This window comes from Oncorhynchus masou, chromosome 23 (assembly GCF_036934945.1).
Source record: "Oncorhynchus masou masou isolate Uvic2021 chromosome 23, UVic_Omas_1.1, whole genome shotgun sequence".
In the NCBI taxonomy this organism is placed as follows: domain Eukaryota; kingdom Metazoa; phylum Chordata; class Actinopteri; order Salmoniformes; family Salmonidae; genus Oncorhynchus; species Oncorhynchus masou.
In genome coordinates, this window is record NC_088234.1 from 11,617,429 (window position 1) to 11,639,792 (window position 22,364).

General features: G+C 43.7%; 1 protein-coding gene across 1 annotated transcript; it reads left to right on the forward strand.

The window, feature by feature from the left end:
• The first annotated feature begins 5,987 nt into the window (after nt 1–5,987).
• On the forward strand, nt 5,988–15,936 carry LOC135509915 (uncharacterized). The gene is made up of 2 exons (XM_064930742.1): nt 5,988–6,100; nt 12,706–15,936. The coding sequence occupies exon 2, from the start codon at nt 13,023–13,025 to the stop codon at nt 14,055–14,057; it is 1,035 nt and encodes a 344-aa protein (XP_064786814.1). The 5' UTR covers nt 5,988–6,100; nt 12,706–13,022; the 3' UTR covers nt 14,058–15,936.
• Nucleotides 15,937–22,364: the final 6,428 nt, after the last annotated feature.

The following is a 22,364-nucleotide window of genomic DNA, read 5'->3' on the forward strand; positions in this document are numbered from 1 at the left end:
TTTTACCATGACCTGATTGTGAAGCTATCGTCTTAATATTCTATACTAAGATTGTGCATTTTCCACATGGGTACACTTGCCAGTCAGTCAATCTGCTTTGTCTACCTAAGGAATGCCACCTTGAATGTATGGCGCCAGGCGTCCTTGTGGTTGCTAGAGCAGCGTACACTGTAATTCATCAATGTACCTTTTAACATCACAAGATGTTTGACAATACTTCAGTCTTATTTCATCAGGTGCATTAAAGGACCAAATAGACCATTTTATTATTTAAGCAATAAGGTCCAAGGAGGTGTGGTATATGCTATACTGTGATATCTGGAACTTAGTTTATTTCTGAGGGACGACGAACTCTCAGGGGACCAAGATACCACGGCTAAGGGCTGTTCTTAGGCTCAACGCAACACTCCAATGACGTTGGTAACCAGTTTATAATAGCAATAAGGCACCTCGGGAGATTGTGCTATATGGCCAATATATCACAGCTATTCTGTGATTAGAGATTGTTAGGCCAAATGTTTGACTTTAGAGCATGGCGATTTTGCACAGTAAATATCATGGATATTTTGACAGTTCTGCTTTTATTCTTTGTTGCTCCTTTCATATCACACAGTGCCTTCGGAAATTATTCAGACCCCTTGACTTTTTACACATTTTGTTACGTTAAAGTCTTGTTTTAAAATTGATTAAATGTATCTATAAAAACCTGTTTTTTCTTTGTCATTATGGGGTATTGTGATGTCATTATGTGGTATTGTGTGTAGATTGATGAGGAAAATGTTTTATTTAATCAATTTTCAATTGAGATCCGAGACCATTCCTCCATACATAATGTCTCCAGATCCTTCAGATTCTCAGGTCCATGCTTGTGGACTGTCCTCTTCAGCTCATCCTACAGGTTTTCTATGGGGTTTAGGTTGGGGACTGGGATGGCCATGGAAAAACCTTGATTCTGTGGTCAGTGAAACATTTTTGTGTTGATATTGAGGTGTGCTTTGGATCATTGTCCTGCTGGAAGATCCAACCACGACCCAGTTTAAGCTTCCAAGTAGAGGCAGTCAGGTTCTGATTTAATATCTGCTGGTACTTGATGGAGTCCATGATAATATGTATCCTAACAAGTGGTCCAGGGCCTTTGGAAGAAAAACAGGCCCACAACATCAAAGATCCACCACCAGACTTGACAGTGGGGATGAGGTACTTTTCTGCATGGCTATCTTTCTGTCTACACTAAACCCACCTCTGGTGTTCGTTTCCAAAAAGCTCTGATCATAGAATTCCGTCCCATTCAAAGTTCCAGTAACATTTGGCAAACTGTAGACACTTGAGTTTGTTGTTTTTTGTATTTATTTTTTTAACCAGGCAAGTTAGTTAAGAACACATTCTTATTTTCAATGACGGCCTGGGAACAATGGGTTAATTGCCTGTTCAGTGGCAGAACGACAGATTTGTACCTTGTCAGCTCGGGGGTTTGAACTCGCAACCTTCCGGTTACTAGTCCAACGCTCTAACCACTAGGCTACCCTGACGTTTGATGACAGCAAAGTTGTTGTTTTTTATGGCAACCCTCCCAAACAACTTGTGGTTATGTCGGTGACGTCTGACCGTAGTTTGAGACTTTGAGCCCAAGACCCCAACTAATGTATGCAATTCTCCAGTTGATGTCCTTGGATATGTTTTGGCCACTCGAACCATCTTCCTCACTGTGGGGTCAATATAGACACACGTCCTCTTCCAGGCCAATTGTTAACATCTCCAGTTGCTTTAAACTTCTTAGTTATTGCTCTGATAGTGGAAATATGCATTTTCAAATCGTTGAGCTATTTTCTTCTAGCCATTTCCTGATTTGTGCGGCTCAACAACCTTTTGTCTCACATTACTGTTTTCTCAGGTCTTTCCCATAGTGATGGATGACTGTGGGAACTTGACTTGTGTCACCTCATATGTATACCCCAAGTGAAAATGCAGCAAACAATTATTTATCTTTCTTTCAAAGGCAACAATAAAAAGGTGCTACTCTGTAGTTCATATTGTACTTGACTTGGTGATGGACGAGGGAAACATGACACATCCCTTTACATTACATTCCCATGCAACTCTACACTAGCCTGATCCCAGAACAGTTTATGCTCTCAATATGAAGACGTGACATCACACTTCCTTTAATGAGTTGGTAAGAGAGCAGAAACAGACTGACACCCAGGATAACTCTACACTAACCTGATCCCAGAACAGTTTGTTGGTAAGAGAGCAGAAACAGATTGACACCCAGGGTAACTCTACACTAACCTGATCCCAGAACAGTTTGTTGGTAAGAGAGCAGAAACAGACTGACACCCAGGATAACTCTACACTAACCTGATCCCAGAACAGTTTGTTGGTAAGAGAGCAGAAACAGACTGACACCCAGGATAACTCTACACTAACCTGATCCCAGAACAGTTTGTTGGTAAGAGAGCAGAAACAGACTGACACCCAGGATAACTCTCCACTAACCTGATCCCAGAACAGTTTGTTGATAAGAGAGCAGAAACAGACTGACACCCAGGGTAACTCTACACTAACCTGATCCCAGAACAGTTTGTTGGTAAGAGAGCAGAAACAGACTGACACCCAGGATAACTCTACACCACATATGTCAGAGTCAAGGCCCGCGGGCCACATCCGGCCCGCGAGAAGGTTTTTTACGGCCCCTGGGATGATCTTGATTTATTATTAGAACCGGCCCGCAGACCGCAGCAAGCCGGCAGCCCGCAGATCTTTTACACGCACCAATACTACATTTCCCACAATGCAACGGTGACGCACCGAGCAGTAGGCTGCTTCATTTCAATATTTATTGGCAGAGCAGTCGTCAGCATCACAGTAAAATTAACTTTCAGATACCCATCAAAAATGGCAAAACGGAAGGTGGACACTGAGAACCGGGGGTTTCAAAGAAGGTGGGAGTCGGAGTATATGTTCACGGAGGTAGCTGGAAAACCTGTGTGTCTTCTGTGTGGAGAAAGTGTGGCGGTACTGAAAGAGTATAATCTGAGACGACATTATGAAACGAAACACGCGGACAAAAACAAGAATATGGACATGGAACAAAGGCTACAAAAGGCAGAGGAATTAAAACGAGGCCTCAAATCTCGACAGGCTCTGTTCAAAAAGCCAAATCACAAGGCCAGGCTGCTGTCAAGGCCAGTTTTATTTTGGCAGAAGAGATCGCTAAATCAGCCCGGCCATTTACGGAGGGGGATTTCATCAAAAACTGCATGATTAAAGTTTGTGACGAAGTTTGCCCAGAAAAAAGGCAACTCTTTTTAAATGTGAGTCTGAGCAGAAACACCATTGCCGAGAGAGTAGACCAGTTGTCCATCAATCTAAAAGAGCAGCTTGTGAAAAAGGGAAAAGATTTCATTGCATATTCCTTGGCTGTGGATGAGAGCACCGACATTTCTGACATTGCCCAGTTGTCAATTTTCATCCGCGGAGTGGACTCCAGCCTAAGCGTGACAGAGGAGTTTTTGGCTTTACGTCCTATGCATGGCACAACTACGGGGCATGATTTGTATGAAGAGGTGTCAAGATGTGTAAATGAGATGGAGCTGCCTTGGGAAAAACTCGTGGGTTTGACAACCGACGGAGCACCTGCGATGTGTGGACACAGGAGCGGACTGGTGGCGAAGATACGGGAAAAGATGCAAGAGGAAAACGCGACAGGTGAGCTGACAGCTTATCATTGTATCATACACCAGGAAGCGTTGTGCGGTAAAGCCTTGAAAATGGAGCATGTAATGAGCATCATCACGCGCACAGTTAACTTTATCAGAGCCAAAGGTTTGAATCACCGCCAGTTCAAGGCATTTCTGACGGAGTTAGAAACGGAGCATGGTGATTTGCCTTATCACACAGAGGTGCGATGGCTAAGCCAGGGAAAGGTGCTTCAAAGATGTTTCGAGCTTCGTGAGGAGATTTGTCTGTTCTTGGACAGCAAAGGGAAAGACACAACACAACTCCGAGACGAAATGTTTCTGTGTGAAATGGCTTTTCTGTGTGACATTACGAGTCATCTGAATGCAATGAACTTGCAGCTGCAGGGTCGGGTAGCCCACTTTTGCTAAAATAGAAAATATAGGCTACTGATGGTGCCTTGAATACCGGTTTCTTTCATTTAATGTTCATGTTATGGGGATTTTTATATAAAGGAAATTTGTCTTTTGTGTCTGTTGAAAATTAAAGATTACTGACAGAGCCATAAGAAAATATTGCTTTATTTATCTGATCATATTGGAATATATTTGTTAGGTTTTCAGTAGGTTCAATTAGGTTCACTAGACTATAGGCGTCATTTAAAAAATTTTCAATGAACATTCGAACAGTCCGGCCCTCGGCTTGTAGCTAAATTTTTTATTTGGCCCTCCGTCCATTTGACTTTGACACCCCTGCTCTACACTAACCTGATCCCAGAACAGTTTGTTGGTAAGAGAGCAGAAACAGACTGACACCCAGGATAACTCTACACTAACCTGATCCCAGAACAGTTTGTTGGTAAGAGCAGAAACAGACTGACACCCAGGATAACTCTACACTAACCTGATCCCAGAACAGTTTGTTGGTAAGAGAGCAGAAACAGACTGACACCCAGGATAACTCTCCACTAACCTGATCCCAGAACAGTTTGTTGGTAAGAGAGCAGAAACAGACTGACACCCAGGGTAACTCTACACACTTACTGTTGTATTTCAGTTTGTATCCACACACCAGTTCTATCCTGATTGGTGTTAGAGAAATGCTCATCTGATGTGTAGATGAAACAAACTTTAGTTATTAAAGTGTAAAAAAAAAAACAGTAAGCACCTGAAAAGAAAAAGAAGTTCCAGATCCAAGCTCGGGTCCTGTATGCCCATGTACAACCTGATGTAGAACCTCTAGTTCATCCAGGCCATGCAGATGGCAGTCTATACAGTATGCCCCCCTACACACACTTCCTGCCCCAGCCAGCAGGGGGGGGTTCTCCGCCACCTACCACATCCACCCAGTCTTCCCCAGGGACAGTAGCAGTGGCTCTGCTGGGGCATCCAGGACAGGGTCTGAGTCAGGTCGTGTCTCCCCTGATCTGTCCCTCTCCCCACCCAGCCAGAGTCCCAGTCCCTCAACCCCTCCATCCAACTAAGACAGACCCTGAGGAGCCTAGGAGCCCTCACCATCCCTACAGGACTTTGAGAGGGAACCTTCCATCTAGATTCTTTATAAACTATTTTACAGTTCATATTTTCTTTGGTTGATGTTAGAAATACAGCCTAAAGAGGGTATATTTGAAAATAAAAGAGCCGCACACTCAAGGAGCTCAGAAGCAAAAATGTAATTACCAACGTTTCATCAGGGTGAAGACAGCCTGGCTGTCGAAACGTTGGTAATTACATTTTTGCATTTGAGCTCCTAGAGTGTGTGCCGCTCTTTTATGTTCAAGTTTTCTACTCCGCTAGCGAGCACCTCGCCTAAATAGGTGTGCAATTCTTTTTTCTTCTAAAGAGGGTATATTACCAGATGTTCTGTAGTTTTCTGTAGCAAGAGAGACAGGATATAAACAACATCGGGAGTCTTGACTTCCATATTTAGGCACAGGGGGGGGGGGGGGGGGCAACAGTATCCTTCCGACTTATCAGTGAAACGTAATTGCCAGTACACTAATGCCCTGGCATTTGTAGCCCAGTAGTAATATTTAAAGATGGGTAAATATTCAAAAGCCCACTTTCCTTGGGCTTTTGCACGTGAGCTTTTCAAATACCATGAGCTTGATTGTCGAGTCCAATGTTGAAAAAAAAAATGAATAGGTAAGAGCATTGTTAATATTCTGGCAAAGGAACCTGGAAGAGAAACCATTACTCCAAAACGAGGTGGAGTGCTTCACCTTGTGGCTGGGCTGGTGTGCTGCTATAACAAAAATAGATTCGTTTGACTCAGACGCAGTAGTGTCCAATTCAGCGCACCAATCATCATAGGTCTCACAGCAGGAAGCGCAAACAGTAGCCTACGAACTAATAAGGCAAGAAGAAAAGGAAAGAGAGAAAACAAATCTACACTTTGAGGACCATCGCTTCTAAATACAGAGGTAACAATATATTTAATAATGTAGCCTGTGTGTAGCCTTAATACATATTCAACTTAGTCAGATATTCATTATTTGACTTTATTTGCTTGTTAACTGTGCCAAATATAAAAGTTTCAATTTGGTGAAGGGAAATTCTACTTACTCATAGTGGTTTAACGCTATGCTGTGTTTTAAATGCATCTGAATCGGGGATACTTTGAGATGATTTAGCGACGTTGTTTTCTTTGGGCAGGACAACTCTAATTTTAGCATGTGATGGCAGCAATGATATGTCTATTTAAATCTTTGGATGACAGTGGCAAAATCAAAGTGAGGATTGCTGTCTTTCAAATCAAATCACAGTTTGTCAACTGCATCGAATACAACGGGTGTAGTAGACCTTATAGGGAAATGCTTACTTACAGGCTCTAACCAATAGTGCAAAAAAGGTATTAGGTGAACAATAGGTAAGTAAAGAAATAAAACAGTAAAAAGACAGGCTATATACAGTAGCGAGGCTTTAAAAGTAGCGAGGCCACATACAGACACCAGTTAGTCAGGCTGATTGAGGTAGTATGTACATGTAGATATGGTTAAAGTGACTGTGCAAATACGATTAACAGAGAGTAGCAGTAGCGTAAAAGAGGGGTTGGCGGGTGGTGGGACAATGCAGATAGACCGGTTAGCCAATGTGCGGGAGCACTGGTTGGTCGGGCCAATTGAGGTAGTAGGTGCATGAATATATGTAACAGTATAGCTAGACCGTCCCCTCGCCCATACCCGGGACCCTCTGCACAAATCAACAGTCACCCACGAAGCATCGTTACCCATCGCCCCACAAAAGCCGCGGCCCTTGCAGAGCAAAGTGAACCACTATTTCAAGGTCTCAGAGCAAGTGACGTTACCGATTCAAACGATAGTCAGTCTATAGATCATCTTTGTGATGGTTCATTGAGAAGTGTTACCAGTAGGGTTGTGCTCAATTCAGAATTGAGAATGAAAAAGAAGAATTGAATTGAGAATGCCTCATAAATGCGAATTAAATGATTGAATTTGAATTGCAGTAGTAAACAGGATACATAATTGCAATTTCAATTTGAATTGAAGGAAATATAATTGAATTCGGTGAAATTCAATTAAATGTCTCTTCTATTCTGTGTAGTTTGTACAAATATACATATTGTACATAAAACATGTTGTGTACATGCTGATAAAATATTGTTGAAACAATGGATTTTCAGGACAAACTCTTAAAATGAACGATCAAAGAAAATAAAATCTGTATGCAAATATTCTAAGTTATTATTTTCCATTAAATCGCTTACATTTGGTCAATATGGGGAAATACTACATTTCCCAGAATGCACTTAATGCTCAAATTGCCCGTAAAGCCTAAAACAAGCCAAAGTAATCAAATGGCTAATATAATTGACTATTCCAGTGTTAAAAGAGTATATAAACCGTGTTTCCAGAGAAAGTTATAAAATCTTTGGTATTTGGAAGTGTGAGATTCAATGGAGCTCTCATATTATATGACTGAGTGGAAATTCTTTGAATTGCACTTAACTCAATTCTGATTCCTGTCGCTCAAGCTCATATTCAAATTCTACATGTGGGGTGTAGTCAATTCAATTAGAACTCATGAGTTGAATGGGACTCAATTAAAAAAAATCTGAATTCAGCACAACCCTGGTCACCTGAGATGCACGCTTTGTGACCAATTCAGATTTAGGAAATGTATGCCTCTCCAACACGCTTCACAGTAGTTGGTATTCAGAATTGCCTTATGCAAAAAGCGACGCGTAACAGTTTCCATGCGAGCGCTGAATAAATGTAATTCAACCGCTGAAAACCCTCTCACTTGCTGGCCAACAGATTTCCTCGTGGAGTTTTAATTCAATAGGGTTTTCAGTAGATTTATCTTAAACCATCCCTTTAAATTAGGTGAACCTTTATTTTGAATCTTCTTGACAGACTCACTAGAATATTTGGAGAGAACGGTTCAGAATATTACGGATCAATGAGAGAAATACAAAATACTTTATTTATGAATAAAAAAAAAACTGGTTTGGCGATCCTTTATGCAAAAAAATATATATATTTTAGTGATTCAAAAATAGTGGTTTGATTCCTCATGAAAGTTGCCATATTCAATTGTTCAATTCATGAAATATTGGAAGGTAAGTAACGTGTAATATACAGGTTGAACAGTAGTCCTATAAAATGTACCCTAATACTCCTTACTAATCATGGAACTGTGATGATGCCCTGCTTTTTTAACAGCACACTCCACAAAGCAAGTCCACAAATAGCTTGCTGGTGAATAGCTAGCTAGGCGAATAGCTAGCTAGGCGAATAGCTAGCTGGGGAATAGCTAGCTGGGGAATAGCTAGCTGGGGAATAGCTAGCTGGGGAATAGCTAGCTGGGGAATAGCTAGCTGGGGAATAGCTAGCTAGGCGAATAGCTAGCTAGGCGAATAGCTAGCTGGGGAATAGCTAGCTAGGCGAATAGCTAGCTAGGCGAATAGCTAGCTGGTGAATAGCTAGCTGTTGTACAGCATGCGATTCTCATACTTAAATTCAGGGTCAGAATATGCGTAGAGAGAAAAGTGCATTAAAAGGGAATTACGTTCCATTGATGCGTCCTTAACCCAGGTTGGAACCCCCCCCTTCCATTGATGAGTCCTTAACCCAGGTTGGAACCCCCCCCCCCCCCTTCCATTGATGAGTCCTTAACCCAGGTTGGAACCCCCCTTCCATTGATGAGTCCTTAACCCAGGTTGGAACCCCCCTTCCATTGATGCGTCCTTAACCCAGGTTGGAACCCCCCTTCCATTGATGCGTCCTTAACCCAGGTTGGAACCCCCCTTCCATTGATGCGTCCTTAACCCAGGTTGGAACCCCCCTTCCATTGATGCGTCCTTAACCCAGGTTGGAACCCCCCTTCCATTGATGAGTCCTTAACCCAGGTTGGACCCCCCCCTTCCATTGATGCGTCCTTAACCCAGGTTGGAACCCCCCTTCCATTGATGAGTCCTTAACCCAGGTTGGACCCCCCCCTTCCATTGATGCGTCCTTAACCCAGGTTGGAACCCCCCTTCCATTGATGCGTCCTTAACCCAGGTTGGAACCCCCCCCCCTTCCATTGATGCGTCCTTAACCCAGGTTGGAACCCCCCTTCCATTGATGCGTCCTTAACCCAGGTTGGAACCCCCCTTCCATTGATGCGTCCTTAACCCAGGTTGGACCCCCCTTCCATTGATGCGTCCTTAACCCAGGTTGGAACCCCCCTTCCATTGATGCGTCCTTAACCCAGGTTGGAACCCCCCTTCCATTGATGCGTCCTTAACCCAGGTTGGAACCCCCCTTCCATTGATGAGTCCTTAACCCAGGTTGGACCCCCCCCCTTCCATTGATGCGTCCTTAACCCAGGTTGGAACCCCCCTTCCATTGATGCGTCCTTAACCCAGGTTGGACCCCCCTTCCATTGATGCGTCCTTAACCCAGGTTGGAACCCCCCCTTGATGCGTCCTTAACCCAGGTTGGAACCCCCCTCCCCCCATTGATGCGTCCTTAACCCAGGTTGGAACCCCCCTTCCATTGATGCGTCCTTAACCCAGGTTGGAACCCCCCTTCCATTGATGCGTCCTTAACCCAGGTTGGAACCCCCCTTCCATTGATGCGTCCTTAACCCAGGTTGGAACCCCCCTTCCATTGATGAGTCCTTAACCCAGGTTGGACCCCCCTTCCATTGATGCGTCCTTAACCCAGGTTGGAACCCCCCTTCCATTGATGAGTCCTTAACCCAGGTTGGACCCCCCCCCCTTCCATTGATGCGTCCTTAACCCAGGTTGGAACCCCCCTTCCATTGATGCGTCCTTAACCCAGGTTGGAACCCCCCTTCCATTGATGCGTCCTTAACCCAGGTTGGAACCCCCCCTTCCATTGATGCGTCCTTAACCCAGGTTGGAACCCCCCTTCCATTGATGCGTCCTTAACCCAGGTTGGACCCCCCCTTCCATTGATGCGTCCTTAACCCAGGTTGGAACCCCCCTTCCATTGATGCGTCCTTAACCCAGGTTGGAACCCCCCTTCCATTGATGCGTCCTTAACCCAGGTTGGACCCCCCCCTTCCATTGATGCGTCCTTAACCCAGGTTGGAACCCCCCTTCCATTGATGCGTCCTTAACCCAGGTTGGACCCCCCTTCCATTGATGCGTCCTTAACCCAGGTTGGAACCCCCCCTTGATGCGTCCTTAACCCAGGTTGGAACCCCCTCCCCCCATTGATGCGTCCTTAACCCAGGTTGGAACCCCCCTTCCATTGATGAGTCCTTAACCCAGGTTGGAACCCCCCTTCCATTGATGCGTCCTTAACCCAGGTTGGACCCCCCTTCCATTGATGCGTCCTTAACCCAGGTTGGAACCCCCCTTCCATTGATGCGTCCTTAACCCAGGTTGGAACCCCCCTTCCATTGATGCGTCCTTAACCCAGGTTGGAACCCCCCTTCCATTGATGAGTCCTTAACCCAGGTTGGACCCCCCCCTTCCATTGATGCGTCCTTAACCCAGGTTGGAACCCCCCCTTCCATTGATGCGTCCTTAACCCAGGTTGGACCCCCCCTTCCATTGATGCGTCCTTAACCCAGGTTGGAACCCCCCCCTTGATGCGTCCTTAACCCAGGTTGGAACCCCCCTCCCCCCATTGATGCGTCCTTAACCCAGGTTGGAACCCCCCTTCCATTGATGAGTCCTTAACCCAGGTTGGAACCCCCCTTCCATTGATGAGTCCTTAACCCAGGTTGGAACCCCCCTTCCATTGATGCGTCCTTAACCCAGGTTGGACCCCCCTTCCATTGATGCGTCCTTAACCCAGGTTGGAACCCCCCTTCCATTGATGCGTCCTTAACCCAGGTTGGAACCCCCCTTCCATTGATGCGTCCTTAACCCAGGTTGGAACCCCCCTTCCATTGATGAGTCCTTAACCCAGGTTGGACCCCCCTTCCATTGATGCGTCCTTAACCCAGGTTGGAACCCCCCTTCCATTGATGCGTCCTTAACCCAGGTTGGACCCCCCCCTTCCATTGATGCGTCCTTAACCCAGGTTGGAACCCCCCCCTTGATGCGTCCTTAACCCAGGTTGGAACCCCCCCCCCCATTGATGCGTCCTTAACCCAGGTTGGAACCCCCCCCTTCCATTGATGAGTCCTTAACCCAGGTTGGAACCCCCCCCCCTTCCATTGATGCGTCCTTAACCCAGGTTGGAACCCCCCTTCCATTGATGAGTCCTTAACCCAGGTTGGACCCCCCCCTTCCATTGATGCGTCCTTAACCCAGGTTGGAACCCCCCCTTGATGCGTCCTTAACCCAGGTTGGAACCCCCCCCCCCTTGATGCGTCCTTAACCCAGGTTGGAACCCCCCCCCCTCCCTTCCATTGATGCGTCCTTAACCCAGGTTGGAACCCCCCTTCCATTGATGCGTCCTTAACCCAGGTTGGACCCCCCCTTCCATTGATGCGTCCTTAACCCAGGTTGGAACCCCCCCCCTTGATGCGTCCTTAACCCAGGTTGGACCCCCCTTCCATTGATGCGTCCTTAACCCAGGTTGGAACCCCCCCTTGATGCGTCCTTAACCCAGGTTGGAACCCCCCCCCCTTGATGCGTCCTTAACCCAGGTTGGAACCCCCCCCTCCCTTCCATTGATGCGTCCTTAACCCAGGTTGGAACCCCCCTTCCATTGATGCGTCCTTAACCCAGGTTGGACCCCCCTTCCATTGATGCGTCCTTAACCCAGGTTGGAACCCCCCCCCCTTGATGCGTCCTTAACCCAGGTTGGAACCCCCCTCCCCCCATTGATGCGTCCTTAACCCAGGTTGGAACCCCCCTTCCATTGATGCGTCCTTAACCCAGGTTGGACCCCCCCCCCCCTTCCATTGATGCGTCCTTAACCCAGGTTGGAACCCCCCCCTTGATGCGTCCTTAACCCAGGTTGGAACCCCCCTCCCCCCATTGATGCGTCCTTAACCCAGGTTGGAACCCCCCTTCCATTGATGCGTCCTTAACCCAGGTTGGAACCCCCCCCCCCCTCCCTTCCATTGATGCGTCCTTAACCCAGGTTGGAACCCCCCTTCCATTGATGCGTCCTTAACCCAGGTTGGACCCCCCCCTTCCATTGATGCGTCCTTAACCCAGGTTGGAACCCCCCCCTTGATGCGTCCTTAACCCAGGTTGGAACCCCCCTCCCCCCATTGATGCGTCCTTAACCCAGGTTGGAACCCCCCCCCCATTGATGCGTCCTTAACCCAGGTTGGAACCCCCCCCCCTTCCATTGATGCGTCCTTAACCCAGGTTGGAACCCCCCCCCCCTTCAGGAGGAGGACGTTGTCCGGCTTTCTGGACCTGCGCCATGTACTCTGGCGGTGGATAGTTAACACTCCTACAGGCACCTTCACTGCAACATGGGCTATAATTAGTAACTAGTGAGACTGATATGTGCAAGTGTCCATCCAGCAATGTCAGTTCAGTGGAGTGATCGCCACAGTTAAATACAAAACATGCATCCGATTTAGATCTTGCTTCATATGACTGCAAGAAAGCTTTGTATTTCACCTATTGTATATTTTTCAGATCCAGGACTTGAGACGGCCAACACATCCTGGACATACTGAAGACTGCAGCTGAATGCTTCTTACTTTGGGACGACTGAGCTTTGTAAACACAGGCGTTTCCAGGGAGACGCTACAGAAGCCCCCGTTAAGATAACCCTAGCACCCTCGAGCAAATTTACCCTTTAGCTACCACAGTGAAAAATGGCTGTTGCCTCCATGAAGTCGTATCTTCAAAAAGTGAAACCAGCCCCCAGATCAATTTGTTGAAGAAAATATAATAACAGGTGCTAAATATCCATCTGTTAGACATTGTGCACTGCCAGACAGATATCAACCATGACATTGTGCACTGCCAGACAGATATCAACCATGACTTGGAAGACAACTGGAGTTCTTATTGTCTTCTTACTTGCACTTGTTGCAGAATCCACCTTGTCTCTTCCTACTCTTATGACAGTGATTTTAAATGACCCTATCACACTCCCCGTCTCTGGACTATGCCATGATGGTGTCATCGAGTGGAGGCATTATCAGGATGGTCCATCAGGGGGCATCATCAAGAAGACAGTTGCTGAACTGGACCGAGGGGTTTTAACCTCCGGAGAGGGCTATGAGAACAGGGTTGAACTCCAGAATGGAAACCTCTCTCTCACCATCTCCTCAGCTGAGTACAATGACATGGGGTGGTACGAGTGTGTCTGCAACAACAACGTTTTACACGATGTAAAACTAGAAGTTTTGGTCCCCACTAAAAAATCTGCCCACGTTGGAGAAAATGTCACTCTTCAATGCCATGGCATAACTGACAGTGAAATAAACTTCCATTGGCAAAAAGATGTTCGAACGTCTGTGCTGAAGGTCGAAGCAGGACATGCTACCTTTGACCCTGGGTTTGAGGACAGAGCATCTGTATCCAAGGATGGCTACAGTAAAGGGGATCTTTCCCTCACCCTCACTAGCATAACTCTATCTGATCAGGGGACCTACCAGTGCTTCGTCGGCCCTGACAAACAGACGAGAGGAAACCCTGAAGCTGTCACTCTCACCATCACTGTTCAAGACAAGCCCTCTGAGGACACAGGCACATGGTCCCCGTGGATACAGGTGGTGCTCATTGTTGTTTTCTGTGTAGGCCTCTGGTCTGGAGTGAATTCCCAAAGATTTTTATCACCTGTCATCAGTTTTCTCCGTAGATGGAAATCACATTCAGATATGTGTAGTCAGTACAGACCAGGAGAGATCAGAACTCAAGCGGATGTTGTAAGAAAGGTTGAGGATCCTATTGATGTAAATGAGAGGGGAGTCCAGGCCAGAGCAAGGCAGAGGTCCTGGAACAGTACAGTACCTTCAGAAATTATTCACACCACTTGACCTTTTCCACATGTTGTTGTGTTACAAGGTGGGATTAAAATGGATTTGTCTTTTTTTTTGTCAACAATCTACACAAAATACTCTAAATTCAAAAATCTAACATTTGCAAAAATGAAAAAGAAAACACTAATATATCTTCATTAGATAAGTATTCAATCCCCAAGTCAATACATGTTAGAATCCCCTTTGGCAGTGATTACAGCTGTGAGTCTTTCTGGGTAAGTCTAAGAGCTTTCCACACCTGGATTATACAATATTTGCCCCTTTATTATTTTCAAAACTCAAGCTCTGTCAAATTGGTTGTTGATCATTGCTCGACAACCATTTTCAGGTTTTGCTATATACAGTGGGGAGAACAAGTATTTGATAACCTGCCAAATCGGCAGTGTTTCCTACTTACAAAGCATGTAGAGGTCTGTATGCAATAAAATGCAAATTAATTACTTTAAAAATCATACAATGTGATTTTCTGGATGTTTGTTTTAGATTCCGTCTCTCACAGTTGTAGTGTACCTATGATTAAAAAAAATAGACCTCTACATGCTTTGTAAGTAGGAAACCTGCAAAATTGGCAGTGTAGCAAATACTTGTTCTCCCCACTGTATTTTCAAGCATATTTAAGTCAAAACTTTCTCGCCACTCAGGAATTTTCACTGTCGTCTTGGCAAGCAACTACAGTGTAGATTTGTGCTGAAAGGTGAATCTCTGTGTCTGGTGGAAAGCAGACCGAACCAGGTTTTCCTCTAAGATTTTGCCTGTGCTTTGCGCCATTCCGTTTAGATTGTATCCTATAAAACTCCCAGTCTGGTTCAAATCCTGGCTGTATCACATCCAGCCGTGATTGGGAGTCCCATAGTGTGGCCCAGCTTCGTCCGGGTTTGGCCGGGGTAGGCTGTCATTGTAAATAAGTATTTGTTCTTTACTGACTTGCCTGGTTAAATAAATAAAAATATATACAAATAACATGATGTTGCCACCACTATGCTTGATGGTACTCAGTAATGTGTTATATTGGATTTGCTTCAAACATAACACTGAATTCAGGAGAAAATACTTAATTTCTTTGTTTGCAGTTTTAGTTTGCCTGTTTTGGAATATTTAGGATTCTGTACAGCCTTCCTTCTTTTTACTCTGTCATTTAGGTTAGTATTGTGGAGTTACTACAATGTTATTGATCCATACTCAGTTCTCCTATCACAGCCAGTAAACTCTATAAACTGTTTTAAAGTTACCATAGACCTCATGGTCAAATTCCTGAGCTGTTTCCTTCCTCGCCGGCAACTAAGTTAGGAAGGACGCCAGTATCTTTGTAGTAACTCAGTCTATTGATATAGTGGAATTAATAACTTCACCATGCTTAAAGGGATATTCAATGTCCGTTAATTTCTTCCCCACTGATGTACCTATAGGTGCCCTTCTTTGTGAGGTATTGGAAAACGTCCCTGGTCTTCGTGGATGAATCTGTGTTTGAAAATCACTGCTCGACTCAGGGACCTTACAGATAATTGTGTGTGGGGTACAGAGATGAGGTATTCATTCAAAAATCATGTTAAACACTATTATAGCACACAGCGTGAGTCCATGCAACTTGTGTGACTTGTTCAGCAAATGTTTACGCCTCAATTTATTTAGGCTTGCCATAACAAAGGGGTTGAATACTTATTGATTCAAGACAGTTCAGCTTTTCACTTTTAATTTACTTGTAAAACATATTTCTAAAGGGTGTGAATACTTTCTGAAGGCTCTGTAGGCCATGATTAAAGCTCAATGTTAAATTGAAATCATCATACCGTAGCTAATCCAATATGATACCAATGTCGTTGAAAATCCAAATCTCGTCATGAGCCGTCCGGCCGTTACCGAGAACCACATACTGGATTTCTGGGTCGTTGGGGGGGAGTATAACATTTCTAGCCCCGACCTAACTCAATATCTAGGCGTCGGATAAGACTACAACGTCCATAAAGTGACCAATCGACTTCCCAATTTTTCGGACTGAATATGTTTATAGGGGCATCAGTTCATTACTTTTATAATTTATTGCTCTCACGTGGTAATTTGTCAATTGTTGTTGATGTGTTTTTATTATGTATTTTTTCGTAACTTTTTTTTAGGGCTTAATTCTACGTTCTAGAAGGGGCTATTGGATATTTGGTTTTGTTCTATGAATGAAGAACACAGTGCAATTTATTATTATTTTCTTCCGTTCTATTATAAGAAATGTAAGTTGTTTGGTACCTTTTGCATTTGTTTTTATTTCGTATGCAAGTTTATTTTTGCTTTAGAAACTGAATTAGCCCAACACAAAGGATAATTGGTAGTTCTGAATTGTATACATAATTATTAGAATTGCCACATCAAATGATGGATACATACCTCATGTGATTCTACTCAAAAGGTTATTCTAGAAGATAAACACAAAGTAACATAACAAAACATTTAACTAGGTGGTTTACTATGTGTGAGGATGGATGTTTGACAGAGTACAGCATAACAAAATAATCGTCATGTAGGCATTGTAGTCCACAGATTCATAAGATGGTAGTTTTAAATGCATCTTAGCTGCATGATGTCAACTAACACAGAAGGAATGTCAGATCAAATGCAGCAAACATTTATTTATCGTCCTTTCAAAATGTACAAAATCAAGGTGCTACTCTACTGTTCATTGCCCTTGACTCATTATTATTATTGTCATTATTGTCATTATTATTATTATTATTATTATTATTATTATTATTATTATTGGACCCTGCTGGTCATTTATGAACATTTGAACATCTTGGCCATGTTCTGTTATAATCTCTACCTGGCACAGCCAGAAGAGGACTGGCCACCCCACATAACCTAGAGAGGAACCAGGCTTCGGCCTTTCTAGGGAGTGTTTCCTAACCACCGTGCTTCTATACCTGCATTGCTTGCTGTTTGGGGTTTTAGGCTGGGTTTCTGTACAGCACTGAGATATCAGCTGATGTATTAAGGGCTATATAAATAAATTTGATTTGACTTGGTGATGGAAGAGGAACATCCAACACGACACCTCTTTTATATACATTACATACCCATGCAACTCTACACTAGCCTGATCCCAGAACAGTGTGTGCTCTCAATATGAAGACGTGACATCACATTTCCTTTAATGAGTTGGTAAGAGATGGTCATTTTGCCCCTGAACAAGGCAGTTAACCTACTGTTCCTAGGCAGTCATTGAAAATTAGAATATGTTCTTAACTGACTTGCCTAGTTACATAACAGTAACATAAAAATGTAATTGCTGAGTCCAGGCTAAGTTGTGTTCCAATTGACCGTGTGGAAGAGTACTGCTTGGGCAATAGATTCTCCCCTTTTGTGCTAATTCATCTCCCAATATCTACAAAAGGGGGAGTGTCGAGACTATGGCTCACTTGTAAATGAATGGCAGGTCAAGTCCCTATCAAACCAGCTACCACTGCCTCTCTTCTCACTGACACTGAGCTATCCAAAGAAACCAGAAGAGAGCTGCCAATCTTCAGAAGAAGAAGAAACACAAAGTAGCCAGAAGTCAGAAACAGTCAGATTGAGAGTCAGAGCTACTAAGGCTTGAACACTGCCAGAGAGAACTGCCTTGATCATGAAGGCAAAGAGAGTCATTACTGTTTTCCTACTTGCACTAGTTACAAAACCCTCCTCAACTCTTGACATTCCAATCACTTCAACATCGGGCTGGGCGATATGGACAAAATATCATATCACCGTATTTAAAAAAAAAAAATGGAATGGTATGATGGTGCTTTATGTTTTGGAATATTACAAGTTGTAAATTAGTTTTATGACGAGTGCGTGACACTAGGGTGGCAACACAATTTCAATTGATCTTTCTCCATTCATATCGTTTCATACTGTTCAAGTCAACTTTAACCCATTTTTTTTTGGGGGGGGGGAATTTATCCATTTCTGCACTCATTTGAGATCATTTCCACACTGCCACAGGGCTGCACGATATGGGCAAAACATCTAGTCCTTATTTCAAACCAACTGTTGCAATTGTGACATGACTTGCGATTTAGACAAAACACTTGGGTGAACTGTTGGAATCATGGAAATGGAATGATTATTCTAATTCTATAATTACAATATAATAGTGGGCACTTTGAATACAGTGTTGCTTGACATGACAACAAAATTCATTTTATAAATTATCATACCATCTGTATTAATTGTGCGTTACCATAGAAGTATAATGCATGAAATAAATAAACCCCCCCCCCCGGTCAAAAGAGTTCTGTTGGTATTATATTGATTCATTAATTTATACACCAGTATGGGCAAGTTTCTGATAAAGTCAGAGGCAGGCTACTGTTGGTCGTAGTTTGTCTGCAACATCAAAGAAGAAGGGAATTAGTTAGTGAAAAAGGGATAATATTGTCTTCATTAATAGTACCGTTTTTTTTTTATCTTGTTTTGGTTCCATGTGTCGTCAACCTGAAATGTTGGAGAGAGTGAAATATATGTTAACCTAATCTTCGGCATTTTGTAATAATTTACAGTATTTATTGTTAAGAGGGTGTTGTGCTTGTTTCGGCCTGCAGAGGGAGCCGCTCAATCTGGTGGTTGCTATAGAGTCAGTTGAATGAGAGAGTCAAGCCAAATGAAAACTGCAGAGAGAAGCACCAGATAAACAATATAATTTTCAACGTTATTATCACGGTCAGCGAGTTATAAAGCATTGGATATGAAACTCCAAGTTCAGCTTTTGTGCTTTTTCCGCTATGAGCTAAAGGGGTTTTAGAGGATACTAGGCCTATGCTGTAATGGTTTTCTTTAGTTGAAAGAGAGGCGGACCAAAATGCAGCGTGGTTTCTATTCATGTTTCTTTAATAAAGAAAAACTATACATGAATAGACTACCAAAAACAATAAACGTGAGAAAACCTAAACAGCCCTATCTGGTGCAAACACAGAGACAGGAACAACCACCCACAAAACCCAACACCAAACAGGCTACCTAAATATGGTTCCCAATCAGAGACAATGACTAACACCTGCCTCTGATTGGAGAACCATATCAGGCCAAACATAGAACTAGACATGTAACATAGAATGCCCACTCATATCACACCCTTACCAACCAAAACATACAAAGCAAACTATGGTCAGGGTGTGACATATGCTTTGCCATTGCAGAGCGAGTAGTCAGTGTTGCATTATACAAGTGCCAAAAACTACTACTTTACCTGAAAAACAGTAGGAAACAGACCGTCATAATACACTGTAAACAACTACAATCCTTTCATGTTTCACTACATGCTGCTGCTACAAAACCAATGGCATTTTTCTTATTGTACCACCACGTTTCATTTGTGTGCCGTGGTAGCTATGTAAATGATTTATCTCTGTAAATTATAGATAAAACGTGTCAGTGCTCATCGGCCATAAACATTAAATTACACAAACCGGAAATTCCGCAATGAGTTGTTTGGAAGGAAGCAGTAGCTAACAGCAAGCATCTCAAAGCAATCACTATTTTCTTTCCCCTGCCTGCTATTCAGTGGAGAGGATGTGTGGTCCAAATCTGTGTTTAAGGATTTAAAGCATCTGTCTGATAGGGGCTCAAAACATGAGAATTGTGCATCACAGATAGACACCGCTGTTCAACTGGGATTACTGGCTACGCCTGACAAGTAGACGAGTCACCCCCTTTCACAACCAACAAATGGAGGAGAATAGGTACGTGCTTGCCAGAATTATACCGTGCATGGAAATTGTCTGGCAATGGTGAGACAGCACTGCAAAGTCGGCCGAATCCTGGATCCAGCTGTATTTTTTAGACCAATGTGTGAATGAAATTACAGGCTACAAAGGCATTTTGACGACCAACCCATTTTGAAGGGTACATCAAGAATGTTCCAAAACAAGCCTTTGGATTGTATGAATGACGTGTACAGAGAAGCTATAGCTAAAGGAGATGTCTGAGAGACTCTTTTTGCGTCTGTACAGGCAGATGAGACCACTGACATCTCCTGTAAATCACAGATGGTAACAGTGATACTGTCATTTTTGCAGACCTATCCTTCCTCACCCAAAAGACTAACTGACGAACAGAGGGGTGCCTAGGCCACCGGGTACACAATGGAACTTCAAAAGCAGAACCGTCAGTGCTGTATGGCAGGACCGTGAGGCACTGACCCAGTGCACGGAGGACATCCGCCCACAGCCTGGATGGGATGAGAGCACCATCAGCGAGGCTTATGTCCTGTCCATGAAACTCAAGGATCCCACATTTCTGCAACTGCTTGAGTTATTTTCCTTGGTCATGACAGAGGTGGATGTTTTGTACAATATAAATGCAGATATGAACCATCGATGCAGCAGAAATCGCCTGGGAGCAGTCATCAACTTCAAGGTGAACGTTCAAAACATTTGCGAGCAAACAAACACACTGGCCAAAGGACATGTTGATGCCACTGAACCAAGGTGGAAAAACACAACACTGCACCTGTTATGTTCCCCAGTATCTGTGTGTGTGTGTATTTCAGGAAATGGAATCTTGGATTCCTCAAGCAGCTGATTGGTTGGCCCCATCGATGATTTGCGCTCTGAACCCTCCCTCTCGTCAGGGGAAACAGCTGTCTTCAATTACCAACTCCTTCTGCAGGAGGGGAGAGTGTCTGTGATGTCATTTGTTGGTTGTTCGGCCATGACAGTTTTGTTGAGTATTTTGTAGCTGCTACTCCTGAGGTATGTGTTTTTTTGATTATTGAACTTGTTCACTTTAAGTTAGTAATTATTCTGTTTTATTTGTTCCTGTGGGGGGGGAAACACGCACCTTGGGAGTGTTTAGGCAAGAGGCCTGTGGGCACATGACCTGAAGTATTTAACCTGTAATGGCTGCGATCCCGACTCCATATGACAACTACCAGTGACAATAGAGGGCGCCAAATTCAAGCCACAGAAATCTCATTATTACAATACCTAAAACATAAGTGTCTTATATCATTTTAAAGCTATTCTTGTTGTTAATCCCACCAAAGTGTCCGATTTCAAATAGGCTTTACAAACTATTATGTTAGGTCTCCACCAAACCACAATAAGCTCAGCCATTTTCCAGCAAAATATAGCATTCACAAAAAAATCAAATTAATCACTAACCTTGAATTATTGTCATGCATAGGTGTAATAGGTGGCAGGGAAGTCAGGCGCAGGAGAGTAAAATGGAGTCTTTTAATAAAGTCCACATAGTATGCTCCATAACACTAAATGTACATAAAACATGGGTACGAGGACCCGACGCGCACCTATACAACACACTACACTGACAAAAAAAAAAATCTCTGACAAAGACATGAGGGGAAACAGAGGGTTAAATACACAACAGGTAATGAATGGGATTGAAAACAGGTGTGTGGGAAGACAAGACAAAACCAATGGAAAATGAAAAAAGGATCAATGATGGCTGGAAGACCGGTGATGTCGAACATCGCCCGAACAAGGAGAGGCAACGACTTCGGCAGAAGTTGTGACAATTATCTTCATCAGATGACACTCTTAGGACTTCATGATAGACAATACATGCATGTTTTGTTTGATAAAGTTCATATTTATATTTTTTTTAAATCTGAGTTTGCATTGGCGCGTTAGATTCACTAGTTCTGCTCGAAAATGTCTGTTATTTACGTCCAAATACCTTCTTTTGTTAGCGCGTTTGGTATACATATCCAAACGCTAATTCTGGTCAGCCGTTATATCGGAAAAAATTTCAAAAAGTGAAATTACCGGTCGAATCAATCATTAGGATGTTAACATATAGCTTCAATAAAGTTCCAACCGGAGTATTCCTCCTTGTCTACGTGAGCAATGACTACCATGAGGAAAAAGCGCGATCACAAAATGGCTGTACACATTACCAGGATGTGTACTGCGAGCATCCACTGACCAAATGACAAGTGTCTTCACTGACATTTACAACCTCTCCCTGTCCGAGTATGTAATACCAACATGTTCTAAGCAGACCATAGTGCCTGTGCCCAAGAACACCAAGGTAATCTGCCTAAATGACTACTGACCCGTAGCACTCACGTCTGTAGCCATGAAGTGCTTTGAAAGGCTGGTCATGGCTCACAACATCATTATCCCAGAAACCCTAGACCGACTCCAATTTGCATACCGCACCAACTCATCCACAGATGACGTAATCTCTATTCCACTCCACACTGCCCTTTTTTAAACATTTTTTTTTATTTAACTAGGCAAGTCTGTTAAGAACAAATTCTTATTTTCAATGACGGCCTAGGAACAGTGGGTTAACTGCCTGTTCAGGGGCAGAACTACA